The 20,819-nt window shown below is 38.2% G+C and overlaps 1 protein-coding gene across 4 annotated transcripts in view; it reads left to right on the forward strand.

Moving 5' to 3' along the window:
- AMOTL1 (angiomotin like 1) overlaps positions 1–20,819 on the forward strand; it is a 229,816-nt gene that overhangs the window by 152,764 nt on the left and 56,233 nt on the right. For all 4 annotated transcript variants that reach the window (XM_021000598.2, XM_021000601.2, XM_021000599.2 and 1 more), the window contains 2 exons: positions 13,449–13,593; positions 15,233–15,322. In XM_021000598.2, coding sequence (XP_020856257.1) covers positions 13,449–13,593; positions 15,233–15,322 — 235 coding nt within the window. The remainder of the gene's footprint in view (positions 1–13,448; positions 13,594–15,232; positions 15,323–20,819) is intronic.

Here is a 20,819-nt window from a genome sequence, read left to right on the forward strand (position 1 = left end):
CGTCTCTGGATATTAGTTTCCTCATACTGTAAAATGGGGATAATAATACCTGTGATATCTATCTCACTTGGCAGCTGTTGTGAGATAATGAGATGATTTATGGGAAATGTTTTACATACCCTATGCAAATATCAGCCATTATTACTGAAGATGATCAGTTGTTTTTCTAAATACTAGAAACCCAAACCTCTCAAACTTAATAGTTAGTGAGTCCTGAGAGAGTCATCTGGTGCCTAAAGCCTCAAGTTTTCAGTCAGCTGATCTGAAGCAAATTCCTTCTCTCTGTCCCTGGTTCCGTGGATTAACTTTCAGAATTACAGACTATCTGAGCTCAGTGGCATGAGGCTAGAATGTTAGATTTGGAGGAAGGAAGACTCGACGTCAGGTCCTTCCTCTGTCACTTATTAGCTATGTGATCCTGGGCAAATCACTTAATTTTGCTGAGCCTCAGTTTCCCAATCTGTAAAATGGGGGTAATAGCATCTATCTCATGGGGCTATTGGGAGGATTGAAGGAGATGAAATATGTTGAAGTGCTTTGCAAAACTTATATTAGAAGAGACCTTCAGAGATCATTCAGTTCAACCCACAAATTTGAAAGAGGAAAAAGTTACAGACTAGTAGGGTGAGGCGATTTTTCTAGGTTAGCACAGCTAGTAAGTGGTAGAGTTGGACCTCAAACCCAGGTCCAGTGTTCTTTCCACCACACTATAGTTCTTCCCCTAAGCAGTCATTCTACCTAAATGAACCCTCACTTTGTTTTCTTGAGACCAGAGTTCTGGTCTTAAGAATCAAAAAACTTAGATTCAAGTCCCAGTTCAAAGATTCATCAGTTTTAGAATCTTGGGCAAATTACTTAGCCTTCTCAGAGCCTAAGCTACCTCCTCTGTAAAATGGGATGATCATTCTTACACCATGTACCTCTTGGAGTCATGAAGAAACTCTTTGTAAAGCCACAAGTGCTGTATGTGTGTTAGCTCTTCCTGTCTAGTGTGCACCGGTATTTGTAGATTCAGAGAACTGGTGAGCTAGATGGGACCATAGAGACCAAGCCCTTCATTCCCCCCCCCCCAATTCAACACATATTTGTCAGGCACCTGCCATTTGTGAAGTATTGTGCTAGGCACTAGTACCACAAATACAGAAGCTGAAAAGCCCCCACTTTAAGCAGCTTACATTAAAAAAATTAGTTTTTAATATCACCTTCATTTCCAGTTAAATCTACTCCCTCACCCAATGAGCAAAGAATAAAAAAGAAAGAGGGGGGGAAAAGCATTTTATCTCAACCAACCAATACTTCAATCAAGTCTGATAGTATGTACACTGTTCCACACCCATGATCCCCGCATCTGCAAGGAAGGGTTATTTTAGTGAGAAAGAAACCGAGGCCTAGATAAATAAAGTGATTTGCCTAATTTTATGTAGTTCTTTAGTAGCAGAGGGAGAACTAAAAACCAGGTCTCCTAACTCTAATACAGTGTTCTTTTACTTGCCTGAATAAGCCATTGCCAAGCTGGGATTTTACTTTGACACCCTGTGTGCAGTACGTTTTATGTGTTGCAGGTGGAGTTGGAGAAGTAGAGGAAAGACAGAGGTCCAGAATGGTAGGGAGGTGTTGTTTTACAGCTTCAAAGAGGAGAGGCCACTCAGGCTCCTTGAGTTGGGGACTGACCTTATGGAGATGACTGTGAGGTAATCAAACAGACCTAAGAGTCTTACTGAGAGCCTGCCTTTGGCTTAGGAAGAAAAATAAAGGACATTTGTAACTAGAGACAAGGACGGAGGCCAATATAGGTTACAGTTTTTAAGAGCTATTGTCAAATGGGAGCCTTGACAGTTAATTCATTTAACTGGCCCTTTTCTTTCCCTGCTGGACATTTATTTCACACTTGGACCGCAGGGGAAGTACTGAACTTGTATTGATTGAAGCAGATTGTTTCTTTCTGATCAGGACTTCCACAGAAGAGCCGTGTGTGTGCTGAGTGCCCTCAGATGCCTCATACTAAGAGTCTGGAGCTTTCCCCATGATTGATGGTCTAGTCTAGGCATTCCTAGCCCATGTATGCACTTTTCATGCTCATATGGGTATGACTGTTATGGTGTCTGGGATTTCCACACGAGTGTGGTGGGGCCAGGCTTGGCTCCAGTAACTGTGGCTAGCTTTGGTTGGAGGGAAGAGGAAGGCATTATTGATCCAGAGGCAAATATGGACCATCAGAGAACAGTAACATCCCTTAGATGTAGTCATGTGGCACTCTAAATGCTGTTGCTGTCACATGATTTTTGGTCAACCCCCTCTTCAGGCCTTAGCTTGCCTCTGAAAACTCTTGGGGTAGGGCCTTTATTTAATATGGCCCAAGATTAGTGAAGGACTGACTCAGCCTTTTCCAGGAAACAAGTATTTTTTTCTTTCCCCTAATAACAATTTTTGGCACATAGGCCTTGCATAGACCCATCAGAAGGTAAAATCTGCCTGGATCTTTTGACATGGAATGTGGTTGAATGATTATAGGGAGGGACCAGGTGTTGAGAGAGCTGCACACTATTTCTTCCGTGGTCTATGACTCACAGTACAAGCCTGAGCAAGTCACTTAACTTCTTGGTGACTCAGTTTCCCTATACAGGGCAATGGGACAAATGTTGGTAAGAGGGTTTTGAAAGCCTTGGCTGATAAATATGTTGTCTAGTCAGTCTGGTGTAGTGGAAAGAACATGGGATTTGGTATCAGATCACCTGGTTTTGAATCTCAGCCCTAAGACTTACTTAGCTTTTACCTTAGGCAAGTAAGTCCCTTCCCCTTTCTGAGTCTTAGGTCCCTAAATTCTAAGTTAAGGGGGTTAACTCGATGATCACTAAGGCTTTTTCTAGTTCTTGATTCCTATGAAATAATTAAATTCTTTTGTTGTATCTCCCAAGCTTTCTCAGCCTCTTGCTTGCTCCAAATGCCTGTATTTCATTGACTTGGCAAATGGGCTAAAATGAATTTTAAAAGTCAAGTTTTGACTTGTCCTTGGCCTAGTATTGTTGCTATCAGCAGCTGTAGCCCAGAGGCTCTGTAGCTCTTCCTAGCCAGTCATTTAAGTAGCTTCCAATGGATTGAAATCATTCGAGTTCCACCCCTTCGCCTTTCAGAAATGCATGAGAGGTGTTGTACTGAAAGTCACGGGGTCATAGATGTAGAGCTGAAAGGGATCTTATACACTGAATCCAACACCTTCATTTTACTGGTGAAGGAACTGAGGCCCAGAAAGGTTAAATTAGAATGCTAATTAGCGTCTAAAGTTCTTTCTGACTCTAAGACCAGCACTCTAGCTGTACAATCAAGTGTAGGCTTAGTAGACCACAGAATTTATCTGGAGAGTCTCAAGTAGGAGTTTGTAATTCGAATAGGAAGGTGGAGACAGAAGGGGAAAGAAGGAGGAAGGGCAGTTTGGGGGAGGAACATGAGTAGTTTAGTTTTGGACATGTTGAGGTTGAGGGTGCCATTGGAATATCCAAGGAGGAATTTGGAAATCACAGAATCTGGTCCAACCTGTACTGGAAGAAGTGTTTTCTTCACAGCACCCCAAGAAATAGTCCTCCATTTTCCCCTTGAAGATCTCCAGTGAAGAGGAGCCTTTTACCCTCTGAGGCAGCTCATTTTATTTCTGCTACCTACTGATGTGAAGATTAATTTAGAGAACACCAGGATCTTCCTAGAAGAGATCCACTATGTCTCTGAGACTTCTAGTCAAACAGTGGCAAACTGTTGACTGTTTGGACCAAGATGATCATCCTTCCAACTCCTCATCTTATCCATTTTCTATAGGTGACATGCCATAAAATGGCTTTAAGGACATGTGTAAGCTCTCTGGCTCCATTATTGTTAAGGAGCTCTGTTCAGTTTCTAATTAGTTAGGAAAGCTATGAATCATATTACATCCAGATTAACTAGGAAGAGGCAGCCTAGTGTGGTAGATAGGGCACTGGAACTGTAGTCAGGAGGAAATAGTTTCAAATCCTACCTCATACACTTAGCTGTGAACCTGAGTAAGTCACCTAACAATTCTGCCTATGCTTAAAACCTGTGTTTTGTCATCTGTAAAATGAGGGGGATGGACTCAGTGACTTCTAAGGTTCCTTTGACCTCTAAATCTGTGATTCTATGAGATGGGGGAGGCGAAGGAGAGTTAAATACTCTTTGTTCTGGAAGTATTTGAAATATGATCTTGAATAAATATTGACAACCCCTCCAAAAAAAACCAACAAAAAACCAAACACTAGACATGACTAGTTGAGTTAGGAGAGACTCTCTGAAAGTTGAATTCAGTGGAAGATATTATTCCAATTGTGTTCCATCACATAGAAAAGAAAAAAAAAAGAATACTGAAATGCAGCACCCAGATCATTCCAAGTTCATAAAAGACACTCCTTTTCCTCCCAATGTCCTGTGGTTGAGTTTTTTTTTTTCCTGCCCCAACCTAGTCCACAGGATTCCCAAGAGATTTTTATTAGAACTGCATTTTATATGCAGGCCAAAATTATGATTAGCACTGAATTCTGCAAATTGCAAAATGAACTTGATCTATGAAAATGTACTAAGTTTGAATTCTTTTAGCCTTGTTCAGGCTATTTCCTCATCTGTAAAAGTGGAATAATAATCCTATTAGCCCTTACCTCACCAGATTGTGATAAGAATAAATGAGACCATTTATGTAAAGCTCTTTGCAAACCTTAAATGTCAGTTGTTATCATTATCAGAAATAATAATGAGCTGAGGTTGGTAATAATTGCTAACATCAATAAAAAAGAAAAAAACCTTATAGAAGCTTATAGTCTAGTAGTAGGGGGATAAGGCACTGAGTCAGTAGATGCAATACACAATATTACATGATATGTACATTAAAGAGCTAAAAAAACAAAGTGTTATGTTCAGGATGAAGGGCAAGGTCTTCACCATCTAGTAAGGGTAAGGAAGAGGAGAAGAGGTGGTATTTGATTTGAGCTTTAAAAGATAAGAAGGAATTCAGCATGACAAGGCATTACAGAAAACTGTGTGAACAAAGGGACTTTAGATAAGACAGTGTATGTTTAGGTGACAGAATGCTGTCTAGTTTGGTTGGAGCACAGAATATTTAGGAGACAATAATAAGAGATAAGGCTAGAGAGGTAGGGTGTCACCAGGTTGTGAAGGGCCTTGAATGCTGGGCAAAAGAGTTGGAACTTTACTTTGCAGGTAGTAGGGAGTCACTGAAGGTTTTTGAGTACAGCAGTGATGTTACCAGGTTGTTGTGGTTGTTGTTTGTCCTTCATTCTCAAAGAGGACCATGACATCAAGGGGGTGATGCCATGACATGTAAGTGAATTGGATTTAAGTGAAGGAGGGCTGTGCAAAGTCACCAGCTTCACTTTCTCCTCTGGAGCCATCTGGGTCTAGTGGCAAGATATAAATCAGGATGATTGGAGATGTGCCTGGATGCAATGTTAGTGTATATGTGTAAGAAAGTTTATTCTGTTAGCAGTGTATAAAGATTGATTGAAGGGGTGAGAGAAAGGAGGAGGGAAACTCTTTAGGGAAATTGCTACAATAGTCCAGGTAGACAATAATGAAAGCCTGAATTCGGGTGATAGAAGTGAGAACTGAAAGGATATGTGAGAGTCTGAAGAGATGGAATCAACAGGACCTGATCCACAATTGGAAATGAGAAGTGGAGGAGATAGCTCCAAAGTTATGAATATAGGAGAGCAGATGAAGTCAAAAGGAAGAACAGGTTTAGAGAGAAAAATGAGCTCAAGTTTTGGATAATAAGTTGAGTTGGAAGTGCTGGTAAAAAATCCGGGTGGAGATGTGGACTCTAGAACTAGGAATTTGGAGATGTGAGTCTTCACTTCTGTACAGGGTCAACACCAGAGATACTAGTTTGGGAGTTATTTCTATAGAAGGGATAGTTGAAGGCATGAAAATTACCCTATGCTAAGGGGAAGAGTTTAAAGAGAAAAGAGATCAGGTTCTGATTTGTTGGAACCACTACCATTAAGAGCTCAAGAAGAAGATGAAGAGCCAACAAGTAGGGTATTGTAGAAGATGGTCAGCATTACAAAAGCTGCAGATAGGCAAAGAAGAATAGGACAAAGCCCTAGCATTGGGTTTGATGATTAGGAATTTATTGTTGTTCAGCCTTAGTTCTTGAAGAGAACCAGTGACATCAGGAGGATGATGTATTGACTTGCAAGTCAATTGGATTTAAGTAAGGCAGAGCTGTCTGAAGTCATTAGCCTCACTCTCTCCTCCAGAGCCATCTGGGTCCAGTGGCAAGACATAGCTCAGGATGACTGGCAGTGGCCCCGGGTGCAGTGGGAGACTTTGGCCTTTTTAAGCTAAGGTCTTTCCCAGGTCTCAATTTGTCTGCGGCAACACCCATTCAGGAGTTAAAAACTAGATAAGAATTGAGGCAAAAGATGACCTAGTTTGCCTTCACAGAAGAATCAGTCTGGGAGGGGAAGGCCCTTAGAATTTCTGGCCTGAACAGAAAAAATTACTATTTACACTCACTCTGAGCCATTGAAACCCAGACAATGAGCAAGTGAGGCTTGGGCTGGGACCTATTATTGTCCAATCAGTGAGAGCCAGAGTGATTTGGGTTTAAAGGCATAGTCACATAGCTCCATTTGACTCCCAGTGGGCTTTATTAGAGTGTGATTTTCCAGAGCTATATTTCAGGAAATCATAAATGAAAACTACATAAGACAAAAGAGTTAATTGTCCCAGTTTAAAAAATCAATGTTAAAATAAATAAGTAGGGAAGAAAAAAAAATCTAGTCCCCAAACCCCAGATACTTTGTGAGTTATAAGTGATCAAAATATATATTCCTTTGGATGGAGCACTTACATGTAAGGGTATGCAAGGAAGCAAGCACTTGGAGTAGCTAAGAGGGAATGGGTTAGAGGGTGCAAGTAGAGGAATCTGCCTCCAGTTTGAGACTGAGACTGTTATCTTCAGTTTTTCCCTCAGTCAAGCCATCCTTCACACTGTTGTCAGGTAGATTTTCTTAATGCACAGCCTTTATAATGTCACTACCATGTCCCACCTATGATACAAAAACTTCATTGATTCCTTGTCACCTATTTCAATAAAATCTAAAGTCTTTTGCCTGACACTCTGAACTTCTTGTGATTTGGCCTCATCCATCCTTCCATCCGTGTCTTCCATTACTCTGTAATATACCATATTCTCCAGCCAAACTGGACTATTCATATTCCCCAAACATGCCTTACTCTTCTCTTGTGTTTTCTTGTCTTTGCCATCCCTTGAAATACTCTTTCTCTCTCTCCTTGCTTGTCAGAATTCTTTGTCATTCAAGATAGAGCTTATGTTCTTCCTCCACATATCTTCTGCTGAACCCCCTAATCATTAGCAATTTCTGCTTCTGAGTTCCAACAGCATTTTACAATCATTCTACTTTAATTTTTCAATTTTTCTCAGATGTTTTTAGAATTCAAATAACTTTCCAGTGTGCCCCTACCCTTCCATTTAAATCTTCCTTGGAAAAAAGAAAAAATTAATCAGTTCCCAGCCAACAAAGTGACAGAAGTCTGACAGTATATTATCCACACCTATAGTCCTCCATCTTTCTGTGGAGAAGAGGGAGGTATTTTTACAACTCTGTTCTCCAGGGCCGAGATCACTCATTGCAATTAATCTTATTTGTGGCATTTTTGCATTGTTTTACATTATTGTAATAATTGCATATATTGTTCTTATGGTTCTGTACTTCTCTACTCTTCATTCAGTCATTCATCTTTCCATATTTCCTTGAGTTTATCTGTTCTTCATTGTGGTCTCTCATGGTGCAGTGATTCCTTTATATTTGAACAGCAAAATTTGTTTGGTCCTTCCTTAGTTGATAGGTATCTACTTTGTATCTAGTTTTTTGTCTTGTTATGGTTTTTTTTCTCCAATAAAGTGCTACTATGGATATTACAGTACAATCTTTATTTTTTGTCATTGACCTACCTGAAGTATGTTCCCAGTAGTGGGGTGGCTAGGTTAAAGAGTATGAACAATAAAGTGATTTTTCTTGCATAATTTCAAATTTCTTCCTGGAATCCTTTTACTAGGTCAGAGCTCTAGCAGTATATTAATAGTCATCTCTTCCCATAACTTCTACAACACTGATTGTTGCCATAATTTATTATCTTTACCAATTTAATATGCATGAAGTAAAATATTAGAATTATTTTAATTTACCTTTCTCTTGTTGTTAGTTATTTGAAACATTCTTTCATATAGTTTTTGACAATTTGCTTTTCTTCCTTTCAGACCTTTTGTTTGTATCCATTGATTATTGTAAGATGGCTCTTGTTCTTATATATTTGTGTTAATTCCCTGTGGATTTTGCTTATCAGACTTCTGTAAGAGATGTTTGATGTGAAGATTCTCTCTCTCTTTTCCCCTTCCCCTTGGCCAGTCACCAGTTTCTCTTTTTATTCTTACCATAATTGCTTTTGTTTGTGCAAAAGCCTTTTAAATTTATATAATTGCATTTGATTAGGGTGACCACAATGCCTTTTTAAAATTTGCTTTGAAGTCTCACCATAGCCATAGTTAAGAAAGGTAACTCTTTCCATTCCCTCCTCTTTTTTTTCTAATTCTGTGAATTTTTATATTGAGGCTACATAGACACTCGGAGCTTATTGTTGCATGTGGTGTGAGGGTCTAAACCAGGGGTTTTTTACCTTCTTTTGTGTCATTGGCCTCTTTGGTGGTTTGGTTAAGCCAATGGATCCCTTCTAAAAATAAAGTTTTTAAATACATAAATTAAAATAGAAAAGATTACAGAGAAAACCAATTAGCTGAAATACAGTTATCAAAATATTCTTAAAATAGGTTCATGAATTTCAGGTTAGAAACCTCTTGTCTCAATCTCCTTTCTGCCAAAGTGCTCTCCAGTATTCTCAGTACTTCCTGTTGAAAGGGGTATTCTTCCCCTAGTTGTTTATAATCTGTGGTTTATTGGACAATGGACTACTGTATTTGATTTCTTCTACGCCTTGTCTATCTCTTCTGCTCCATAGATCTACATTTCTATTTTTTTAGCAATATCAAAAAGTTTGAGTGATTCTGGCTTTATAATATAGTTTGAGGTCTAGTAATGCTGTTACACTCCCTCCATTCCTGGTTTTTTTTCTTTTGTTCTCTCTCTTGATATTCTAGACCTGTGTTTCTACAAATGAATTTCATGATTATTTTCTATTGTTTCATAAAGTAGCTCTTCTGTAGTTTAATTGGTATGTTCCTAAATCTATATACCTCCATTAGTGTTCTGTTTGTACCTTTACTGGCACTTATGACATTCGACCTTTTGTTTTACTTATTTCTGATCTCCCCTTGAAGATGGCAGGGGCCATGTCTTATTCTTCTTTGCATGCCCCATGGACCACATCTAGAATCATGCCTTGGATTTGCAGTTTTTGTTTTAATCCAACTCCCACCTTTTGCAGATAATGAAGGTTAGGTGTAGAGCATTGAAATTACTTGTCCATTGTCATACAGGTAGGTAATTCCAGACCCTGAATTCAAACTCTGCTTCTTCAGACTCCAAATTCAATTCTCTTTCTTACTAAACCAAATGTTAGTTGAATGAGTGAGTGAACTAGAATTAGGACCCTGTGGTCAGAGTGAGGCATGCCTGTATATAGCTCAAAGCAAAGGTCACCTTTTAAAAAAAAGAAATTAGCATATAAATGATGATGTATCTTAGAACTACCTCTTTTGAAAACAAAATTGAAAGGAAGCATAACAATTTGTGGTTAAACTAGAAAATGGTTTCAAGACATACTGTACCCTCTACTGCTACATAACAAGCAGTCCACAATATAGAAAATAGAGAGAGATGTCTGACGTGAAATATGCTCGAATGGCTGACTGTGCTGTAGGGAGACCTTTAGAAAAAATAACGAGATGCTTTTGTTGAAAAGGGTTAATCCTTTGGAATTCTGAGTTTTGGGGGATCTCTTTGGAAAAGTTTCACTGTTTACAGGAACAAGTACCTGTTTCGTTGCACTTACATCATCATCATCATCATCGTCATCATCATCATTGTCGTCATTGCCATCATCATGATGACCATCCTACTAGATATATTTGTTATTAGGAGCAAGAGACTTTGCCTCTTTATGTTTAAATTTCTTTACATATAAAATGGAATAGAATAGCACTAATTGATCCCAGAATTCTAGGATTCTGTAGTTGCATGATCTTATCTAAAGGAGACCCTGGTGCAGAAAAGGCCAAAATACTTTGACCATTTTGCCATTGATATTGTCTGCCATAGCCTTTTGAGGCAGGTAGAGAACCAGATGGCCACAGGTAGTCCAAATGGAACAATTGAAAGGCCAGAAATTTGGATGTTGAGCCAGAAGCACCTGCCTCAAAGGATTGTTATGAGGGTCAAATGAGATAATATTTACCTAGTGCTTAGCATAGTGCCTAGCCCGCAGTAGGTACTACGGAAGTGTTAGCTATGATGATGATAATGATGACGTAACATGATAATTCTTTGAAGCAGCCAAAACCAAAATGTGTCTCCTGCTGCATGGTATAGTGGATAGAGTGATAGGCTTGGAGTTAGTAAGACATGGGTACAAATGCTACCTTTCCCTCTTTTTACTTATAAGATCCCAGAGCAAGTCATTTAATCCACCTTTGCTTAAAGTTCTTGCACCAAGAATTCCCCATGGTGACAAAATCATGGATCTTTTCTTAACTGAATCTGTCTAATAAGATTGATTAAATAACTGTGTGGTCCTCTATTTTATATATAAGCAAGAGATAATCAGTTTGTGCATCATCTTATCACCCGTTTCTACATACGTTCTAGGATCATAGATTGTAGAGCTAGAAAGAACCTCAGAGGAGAATCTAGTCTGTGATAAGCTGGATTTACTGAAATCTGCTATAAAATGTAATAAAACTCTATTATAACAGACACAACATGTCCTCCTATAAATTCACATAGGCTTGTGGTTAAATCATACTCCTAGAATTCAAGATACTATGGAGACCAAACTGTGACCTAACATTTTCGTCCTAATTACACAAATGTTGTTCTTACCCCTAACACCTGCCTTATAAAGGGATTTAAAGGATCATAAGTATGGTGCTAGAAGGACCATTAAAGGTTATCTCACCTGCTAAATGCTTACTTTTAATAACAAGGAAATTGCTTATCATATTTGGATAATTTAATGAATAAAGTGAGGGAAGAAGCAAAATGAAAGATTGGTTGTTGTCCTTCGTTCTCAAAGAGGACCAAAATGATATCACTAAGCTAGAGTCAAGTTTCAGTGTGTTTGACTGTGGCTGATCAGACCAGTGTGAGCTTGGAATGTTCTATCATAGGTCAGACACAAATGGTCCATGTGAACATTTGGGGTGGATTCTCTAAATCTGTGCATCTTGTGTTTCTTTTGAGCTACTTCAATTCTGCTTTGCGCAGAGAGTACAGCACGTTCTCTGATGTAGGCACACCATGCTGGGTGGTCCTGTGCCAGTGTCTCCCATGTCATATAATCAATTCCAAAGTTCTTAAGAGAGACCTTGAGAGTGTCCTTGTATTGCTTCTTCTGACCACCATGTGAATGCTTGCCCTGTGTGAGTTCTTCATAAAATTTGAACCGTATGAAATGATATTAACTTCTCAAGTGCTCTGGTAAACTGTAAGACTGTGTGTTGCAGAGAAGGTGCTGATCCATATCAGGAGAAGAGTTTGCTCAGCTCAGTTCCCTTTATTGATGAAATCACAGGTCCATTTCCTGTTACTATCCCTATATTAAGGAAATATACTCAAAAGTATTTTATCAATATGGGTATGCAATAAAAATGTTTTGGAGATCATTGGTGAAGTTTGCAGTGTTCTTTGTGTTCTCTTAGGAAGAAGTTCACATATATTAAAAAGCTCCTAGGAAGGCAAATGGTGATTCTTAAAAGCCAGCATAAATTCATCAGTAAAGTCATGTTAGACCAATGATATTTTGATCAGAACACTAGATCAGTGTTTCAGTAGAATTCTGTGGATATATAGTAAACTTGGGTTTTTAATCAAGATTTTTGACAAAATCTTGTATGACATAATTATAGATAAAATGGAGAGAGGTGGACTCAATGATAAGACATTTGAATGGACTGCTAACTGGATCAGCAAGTCTAGGGAATAGTGAGTGAAGGGATTGATGGGAAGTTGGATAGAGATTTCTAATAGATACCTAGAGATTTGTTATTAATTGGCCTTAGCTATTCAACATTTTCATCAGTAACTTGAATGAAAGTAATAGGGGACATAGCCACTATATTTAAGCCATTTGCAAATGGCCTAAAGATGGGAGAGACCTAACACATTGAATGTTTTTTGAAATTGGGATCCAAAATGAAGTTGACAGACTAACACAATAGATTGGATCATGTATCATGTTGAAGTATAAAAGGATTACTAGTAAAGTCCTAAAACTCTAGTTTAACAAAATTAGCTACACAAATAAAGAGTTGGGAAGGTATGGTTAGACAGCAGTTCATGTGCAAAAAGACCTGGTGGGTTTTAGTGGACTGCCAATTCAATATGAGTCAACAAAGCAATAGGACAACTGCTGGGTTAATGGAAGCATTATATCCAGGATGATACCGCTGTCCTTTTCCTATCTCAGATCACATTTAGAACACTATTTCCAGTCCTGGGTACCACATAGTAAAATTGAAATTGACAACCTACAACATGTCTACAGGAGGGTGAATGTGGCACAGGAATTTGAAATCATACCATAGGGAGGCTCAATTTAAAGAACTGAGATTTTTTGGACTAGAAAAGCTTAAGGGTGGGTGGGGTGATAAATTGTTTTCAAATATTTGAAGGATTGTCATGTGGAAAAGGGATTCAACTTCTGCTTAGATGAGATAAGAACTAAGACCAATGGAAAGACATTACATAGACGTAGATGTTAGCTTAATGGCAGGAAAAACTTCTTAACAGGAAACTGGCCATCTTGGGCATGAAGGGAATGGAGCGGTCAGTGCCTCATCACCTGAACACATCAAAGAGAAGCTGGATGGATGCTTGTCAGGAACATCACAGAGAGGATTCAAGATTTGGATGAGGTCAGACTAGGCAGCTTCATAGCTTCCTTCTTTAGATTCTATGATTCTTCATAATAGAAGGAGATACAAGGAATCTTAGAGTCATTTCTGGAGACTTGAGGGTGGACTATATGACCTTGAATATTTGTTTCATCATCCTGATAGAACTTTAGAGTGTTTTTCAAGAGAGAGGAAGGTTGATTACAAAGTAGAAATCACACGCTTACCTGGTGTATGGGGAACATGGTTTAGTCTATAAGACTGTCTTCAAGTGTTTCTTTGAATATCAAAGATGCCCATACTATAGCCTCACTCTTAATATTGACTTTTTCTTATCTTTCAGTTTGAAATAGAAATTCAGCGGATTTCAGAAGCCTATGAGAGTCTAGTCAAGTCTACCACCAAGCGAGAGTCTCTGGACAAAGCCATGAGGAACAAACTAGAAGGAGAGATCAGGAGACTTCACGATTTCAACAGAGACCTACGAGGCATGTTCATTTCTATGTGCATTTTCCACTCTAAGTTCTGGGTACTTTGTTATATTCCTTACTTATCAACATTCAGAGTTTTCTTTGTCATAGAGCAGGGTTTCTCCTGTGCTAGATAAGCTAGTGAAACTAAACTGCCTTTTTTGATTATTAAAGGATAGAATCATTTCTGTCTACCTTGTAGTTTGTTATGTTGCTTTATGCATTAGAATCACTGATGTTTATGTATTTAGTGTATACATATATATTTTCCTTTTGTTAAAAAATAATGCTACTTGATAAGATGTGGTTAAGGACAGAAAAATATGTTTATCTTTCCTCAGTGGATTCCAGACCCAAATTTAATAAGTAAATTTTCTTCATCTATCCACCCCCCAAAACAAAGAACCGTAAAGAGTACATGCACTATTTGCATTTTAACTGGCTATCTGCCATGAATAGAATTTTATCCTTCCTCATCTCTGCCTCTTGGCTTCTCTGGCTTCCTTCAAGTCCCAGCTAAAATTCTACCCTCTACAGGAAGCCTTTCCCAGACCCTTTCAATTCTAGTCCCTTCTCATTGTTGATTATTTCCTTTTTGTGTTATGTTAGCTTATCTGTACATAGCTGTTTGCTTATTGTCTCACCCATTAGATTATGAGCTCCTTGAGGGTGGTGACTGGTTTTATTTTTTGTTTTTTCTTCTTTTTGTATCTCTACTGCTTAGGATAGTACATGGTGCATAGTAGGTGCTTAATACATGCTTTTTTTTTTGAGTGACTGCTCAGAAATGGGAAATTACCTACACTAGAGTTCTGAATATTTTAGGAAGGGAGGAAGCAGGTCACCCTCTAAATTCCACCTTGTCTTGCTATCATTAACAAGCCTTTTTTTTTTAGTGCCTACCACACATACTATATGGTAGTTACAACCCGCAATTATCATGTTCCAGGTTTTCCTTCATCAAGAGCCATCTATATGTGAGTCACAATCCGTCTGTCCATATTTATTCAACTGCACTATTCAAAATGAATAAGACATTTGGCCCCAAACTATGCTGTTGAATACATTTAAAGATATGTCAAATGGCTCTTAAGATAAGAAGTCTCTACCCTGTGCCTATATCCCTTTTTCATTATTTTGATGTGGTCTATATACCTTCTAGATGTTTGGAGATGTTGGGACCAGGCCTGTTTGAAATTCAGATCAGAGCGCCTTTCCTCCTTCTGTGGCATTGGGTTTCAGAAGGAGAAGGTCAAGTCTCCTGGGAAAGGCCCTGTTTTCAGTAGGCTTCCTGTCTTGGCATGCAGGAGAGGAACAAACATCCAAACATGCCTTTCTGAGAAACTTCCCTGGAACTTCAATTCATGCCCACAGGGCCTAGAATTACATTAATTTGCTAGAAGACACCAACTTGAGCCTACCCGTAGAGACTCTTCTTTTTATGACTTGGAAACAGAAGTATCATACCTCCCCGAAGGGTCAGGAAGATAGCATTTTTCGCCAGTTTCTTGACCTTCTGGCTCTCCCCATTTTTTTTCACTTCCTGCCTGACCATTGATTCATGCCCTCCTCTTGGCATCCATCTCATTTTCTGGGTGGACTGATGATTTTATATCCATATGTATTTGTTTTTAAAGCATTTCCTGTTTATGTGTAGACCGCCTGGAGACTGCCAACAGGCAACTAGCCAGCAGGGAATATGATGGGCATGAAGATAAAGCAACAGAAAGTCATTATGCTTCCCAGAGTAAGTATTCAAATTTATTCATTCTGAAAATGTTTTTAATAAACTTGGGCAGTGGAAGAGAGTCATGATAATTTGGAGAGATACTTTGCTGGTATTTGCATTTACCCATTAATTCAGCATGTAACCTGCTTGGACCGCAGACCAAGTACTATACAGGCCTGCCAAATGTGGAGCAGAGGGAAATATTACTACACAAATTTAGTTTTAGGTCTAGTGTCTCCTCTCTGATTTATGATCTTTCTCTTTCTTTAGGTAAGACTCCAAAGGTGGGGAGTGGGGAAGAAACTTTGCCATACTTTTTGACATCAGACATGTAAAACAACCTTAATGTTTCCTTTTTTTGGGTTGGTCTGGAGTGTAAAGGGAGCTGGGACCACTGTTACTATGACTCACTCTCTAGCACTCACTTATTTTTCATAAGTAAGCAGCAGTTCCAGACCCTCTACCCTTAAAAGCGTTTGGGACATAATGAAATTGTGTTCCCCAAATAAATGGAGGAAATTCCTTTATTCTGCCTGGAGTGGTTGGGGAAGATATTTCATCAACACAAGTAGGAAATACACATGGCTTACAAGAAGCTGTTGATCAAGGCTTAGATTCATGAAGAGTGGGATTATGTTTGGAATCAGAATGGGAAATCTAGGTCCAAATCCACATCTGGGCAGGAGTAGTTTCCACAGGATTCCTGATAAGTGGGCATTGCATTTCTGCTTGAAGGTCTCCCATGATGGGGAGATCTTGAGGTAGTCCTTTCTACTTTTGACAGCTCAAATTTCTAGGATATTTTTCCTTAAATCAAGCCTAAGGTCTGTCTCTCTGTGAGTTACACTCATTGTACCTCCTTCTGCCCTCTGGGGCTGAACCAAATAAGCTGAATCCTCTTTCCATGTAACAGCCCTATAAATCCTGGAAAACACTTCCTCTTTTTTTCTTCCTTTTTCTCCAGGCTAAATAAGCAGTCCCAGTTCCTTCAAAACAGTCTTCTGTGGCTTAGTTTTGAGCCTCTTCATCATCCTGCTTACCTTTTTCTAGCTGTACTCCAGCTTAAGAATATTCTTTCTAAAATGGAAGACCAACTATCCCATGATGTTGTTATTTATTCCTGGATAGAACTCCAAGATTGGGGCATAATTAGTTGAGTCTTCTAGTAACTGTTACCATATTTTATCTTCTTTGCCAAAGCTTCTTTGGTTCAGTTTACATTTGGGTCAAAACTCCATTTGTTTCTCATTAGTTTTGGTTGTTTGTGCTTATACCCCAATACCCCTTTTCCAGAATAATTTTTCTTGAAGTCAAAAATATCAGTACCTTTTTTTTGTTTTTGTAACACTGTTTTCCATTTTTATTTGCCTTTCTGCCTTCCCCAGAAAACAATCTTCTCTAACAATGGATAAGAAAGAAAGAAGGGAAAAAGCAAGTCAGTAAAACTAACCAGCGCAACCGCTGAGTCTGATGTCATCAGACGTGTTCCATTCTCATAGTCTTCTACACGTGCTTTGGTAAAGAGAAGGATGACTTCTGTATGTGAGATGGGAGTGAAGGAGGAGATAGGCTTAGAAGACATCTGGCTGATGTGAGATGAGGAGGAAGGAAGAAGAGGAAGCTCTTGGTGAATGACCTCATTTTTTCAGTGAAATATGAGGCAACTATTTTAGCCATGGCAGGTTTGAGGATGGATGAAAAAGTTTGGAGGAATAAAAGGATTGCCTGGCAACAGTGAAGGTCTAGATGAATTTATGTAAAGATAGATTTGTAATGCACACAGTCAACACAATTTTATGATTTTGTCCAACTTCGTTCAGCAGTATGTATATAGGAGCAAAGACAACAGATGGTGATAGTGATCTAAGGTTGAGGTTTGGCAGGAAAGATCGATGATATAATAAGGGGGCAAGGGACGAGAGAAGAGGACAGTATAGAATTGACTGGTTCATCAATGGGTCAGGAGAGGAAGAGAGGAAAGTGCAGCCTGGGGAAGAACTGAGGGCTAATTAGAGGTCATGGTGAAGACAGAGAACAAGATTTGGAGTTGCAAGGCAGAGTAAGAGGTGGAATGGAATGCTAATCTGATCAGTGTGAGATGGAATCTTAGAGTTGTTTTACTTTGCATTTCTCTGTTCATAAGTGGTTTGAAAGATTTTTTCATATGGCTATTAATAGTTTGGATTTCTTCTTTTGAAAAGTACCTGTTGATAAACTGGTAAGTTGGGGAATGGCTCATGCTCTTATGAATGTGAGTTTTTTAAAATATATTTTGGAAATTAAATATTCAAGAAACTTGCTGCAAAGATTACTTAATGATTTCCTTCTCATTTAATTGCATTGATTTTGTTTGTGCAAAAATATTAACTTACGTAATCAAAATTGTCCATTTTATCTTTTGTGTTCCTCTTGGCTCCTTGTTTGATTGTGAACTCTTATCTATAGATCTAAGAAGTAATTTCTTCCTTGTTTCTCCAGTTTGTTTATGAGGCAAATTTTTATATCTAAGTCATACATTCATTTGGTGATTATCATGGTACATGGTGTAAAGTGTTGGTCTAAACTTAATTTCTTCCAGATTGCTTTCTAGTTTTCCCAGTAATTTTTGTGGAATAGTGAATTCTTACCCCATTAGCTGGAATCTTTAGATTTATTGAACACTGTGCTACTATGTTCATTAGCTTTTCTAAATTGTGTATCTAATCTGTTCCACTGATAAACGTCTTTATTTTTTTTAATAAGACCTAAGTCATTTAGATGATTGCTGTTTTCTAATATAGTTCAAGATATGGCATTGTTAGTAAAGATATTATTTATTTATTTTTAGCCAGTACCAAAGAATTTTGGTGATTACTGCTTATATTATTATTTAAGGTCTAGAAGTGCTATTCTTTTATTCCTATTTTTTTCATTTTTTCCCATAACATCCTAGACCGTTTGTTTCTTCAAATGTATTATAATATTATTTTACATAGTTCTGTAAGATAGTCTGATAGTTTGATTGGTATAGCATTAAATTTGTAAAATTAAAGTAAATAGTATAATTTTCATTTTATTTTCATGGTCCATCCATGACACTGAATATACCTTCAATTATTAAGTCATTCTTGATTTTGGAGTGTTGTATAATTTTATCTATACAGATCTTAAATGTGCCTTGGAAGATTGACTGAAGGATTTTTTTTAAAGCATTTTGTAGTTATTTTGGTGGGGACTTCCTTTCTTTTATGTCAATGTCTCATTTGTTTCTTTGTTGGTTCCCTGAGGTAGTCTGAGTAAGTTACCATGAATTAGTAAATAGGGTTAGTTTTCTCTCTTCTTTGCCTATTTTTATGACCCTAATTTATTTTCCTTGACTTATTGCTAACTCTAGCTTTTCTAGAACTATGTTAAATAGCAATAGAGAAAGGAGGCTTCCTTGCTTTACTTCTGTATTGATTGGGAAAGCTTCTAGTGTTTCTCCATTTCAAATAATGGTAGCTTTAGGTTTTAGGAATATATTTTTTATCATGTTAAAAATGTGCCTCTACATTTGTGCTTTAAAGAGTTTTTAGTATAAATAAGGACACTAAGTCTTTTTCTACAACCATTCATAGGATCCATAATGAGTTTTAAAGACTTGTTTGTCCCCAATTTGGCATTAGCACCATCAGTTAGTTGTTCACTGCTCCTGGCCTATCTATTCTTACAGACTCATTAAATTAAATCCTCATTTATTACATAATCTGAGCCTTTCTTTAAGTGAGGGCTATGTTTAGAATTTCAACGTGTTAATTATAAATGATAATGTGTATAGGTAAAAGAATTGCACTAGTATCAGGAGTGTATATATAAGGCTAGCACTTCGGCCTTTTGCCTGGGGATGCTGAGTTTGAATCACTCATTTCAGCTCAGAATGGAAAAAATCCATCAGAATCAGTTTCACCTCCTGGGTGCCTCTGGCAAGAGTTTTCTAGAACTAGCTCACCACGACTTAGCAACAGTGCCTGGTATTCTGTGAGCATGGAAACTTTCTTGACACCTCTTAAACCTTCTGGCTTGAAGGCATGGCACAAATGAGGTGGGAGAGGGGCCCCGCTAGCCGAGAGAGAATTTGTAGCAGCAAAAATGTAGCTCTGCTTTGTCTCAAAGGCAGAATCACTCTCTTAATATAAGAGGGCCCAGAAATCTATTTCAGCTGCGTTTCAAATGTTTTTCATCTGTGATGTATGTGATAGGTGAGAAATTGAATCCAGTAATTGTGCTTGAAGCAAATAGGTTACACTGATATGGGGCTAATTTTCTCACTTAGCCTTCATGCTGTATACTTTATGCTTTCCAGAGGGCTTCCCCATCACTTATATCACTTTTCCCCATATTAGAACTAAGAGATGAAGAGATACTATTATTCCCACTCCACAGACAGGAAAACTGAGGACCCCTGCACAAGGCCATTTCCCTCAAGTATTTGTGCCATACTCACAAGATGCATAGCACTTCATTGACACTTCCTGGTGCACAGTAGAAAGCAGATCTTAGTTCCCTCCAAATTGCCTTGTATTTATTACCTTATATTTTCTTTGTATTCATTCTGTATATACTTTTATACATCCTTGTTGTCTCCCCCCTTATAATGTAAGTTCCTTGAGAGTAGGGATTGTTCCATTCTTTGTATTTGCATCCTCACCTCCTAAGCTCCCAGCACAGTGCTTGGCATATAGTCGATGTTAAATTAGGGCTTGTTGATTGATGACTGATTGATAGATGGATTCTCTTGGCTTTGACAAGAATTTAAAATCTAGTACTTACTGATGAAATGAAAGGAAGATCAGAGAATAAAACTCATGGTATTTGAATTTTGAGATCAGTTTTGAGATGTCATGGATGAGATTGGTATAGATAGCCTTTTTTAAAAAAATCTTGGTCCTTAAATCTAAAATAAAACAAAAATATTTACCAATATTTTGGCCAGACAGTTCCTCTCGTTTTACTCAGTCCTTTCTACACTCTCTGGATCACCAGGTAAGAATATGTCTGTAGTCATGAATCCACACATTCTTTTGGATCCTTAACAAAATGGAAAAAGAAAGGAGGGATAGAGCTTCTAGAATTTCTCTTAAGCCAGCTGTGCATGGCTGACCTAAATCATTATGCTTCTGTTTTCTCATCTGTACAATGGAAGTAATTATAGTTTTCCTCCTGACCAGAGGAAGAAAATGCTATAGAAATTGTAGAAGTATTTTATGAGGTTAAAACTATGACACAGAGAAGCAGTGTTATTGGAGGGGCAGTATGGTGTGGTGGGGTGAATGCTGGACTGGGAATTTGGGGAAACCTAGGATTGATGTTTACTGATTGTGGATCTAAGGGCAAATCACTCTTGAATTTCTCATCTTTAAAATGAGGGAATTAACAATACCTTTAGGGCAGCTAGGTGGCACAATGGATAGAGTGCCAGGTTGGTGTCAGGTGGACTTTATCTTCCTGAATTCAAATCCAGTTTCAGATGCTTACTAGCTGTGTGACCGTGGGTAAG

This window comes from Phascolarctos cinereus, unplaced genomic scaffold (genome assembly GCF_003287225.1).
Source record: "Phascolarctos cinereus isolate Bilbo 61053 unplaced genomic scaffold, phaCin_HiC Scaffold_726;HRSCAF=1367, whole genome shotgun sequence".
Classification (NCBI taxonomy): domain Eukaryota; kingdom Metazoa; phylum Chordata; class Mammalia; order Diprotodontia; family Phascolarctidae; genus Phascolarctos; species Phascolarctos cinereus.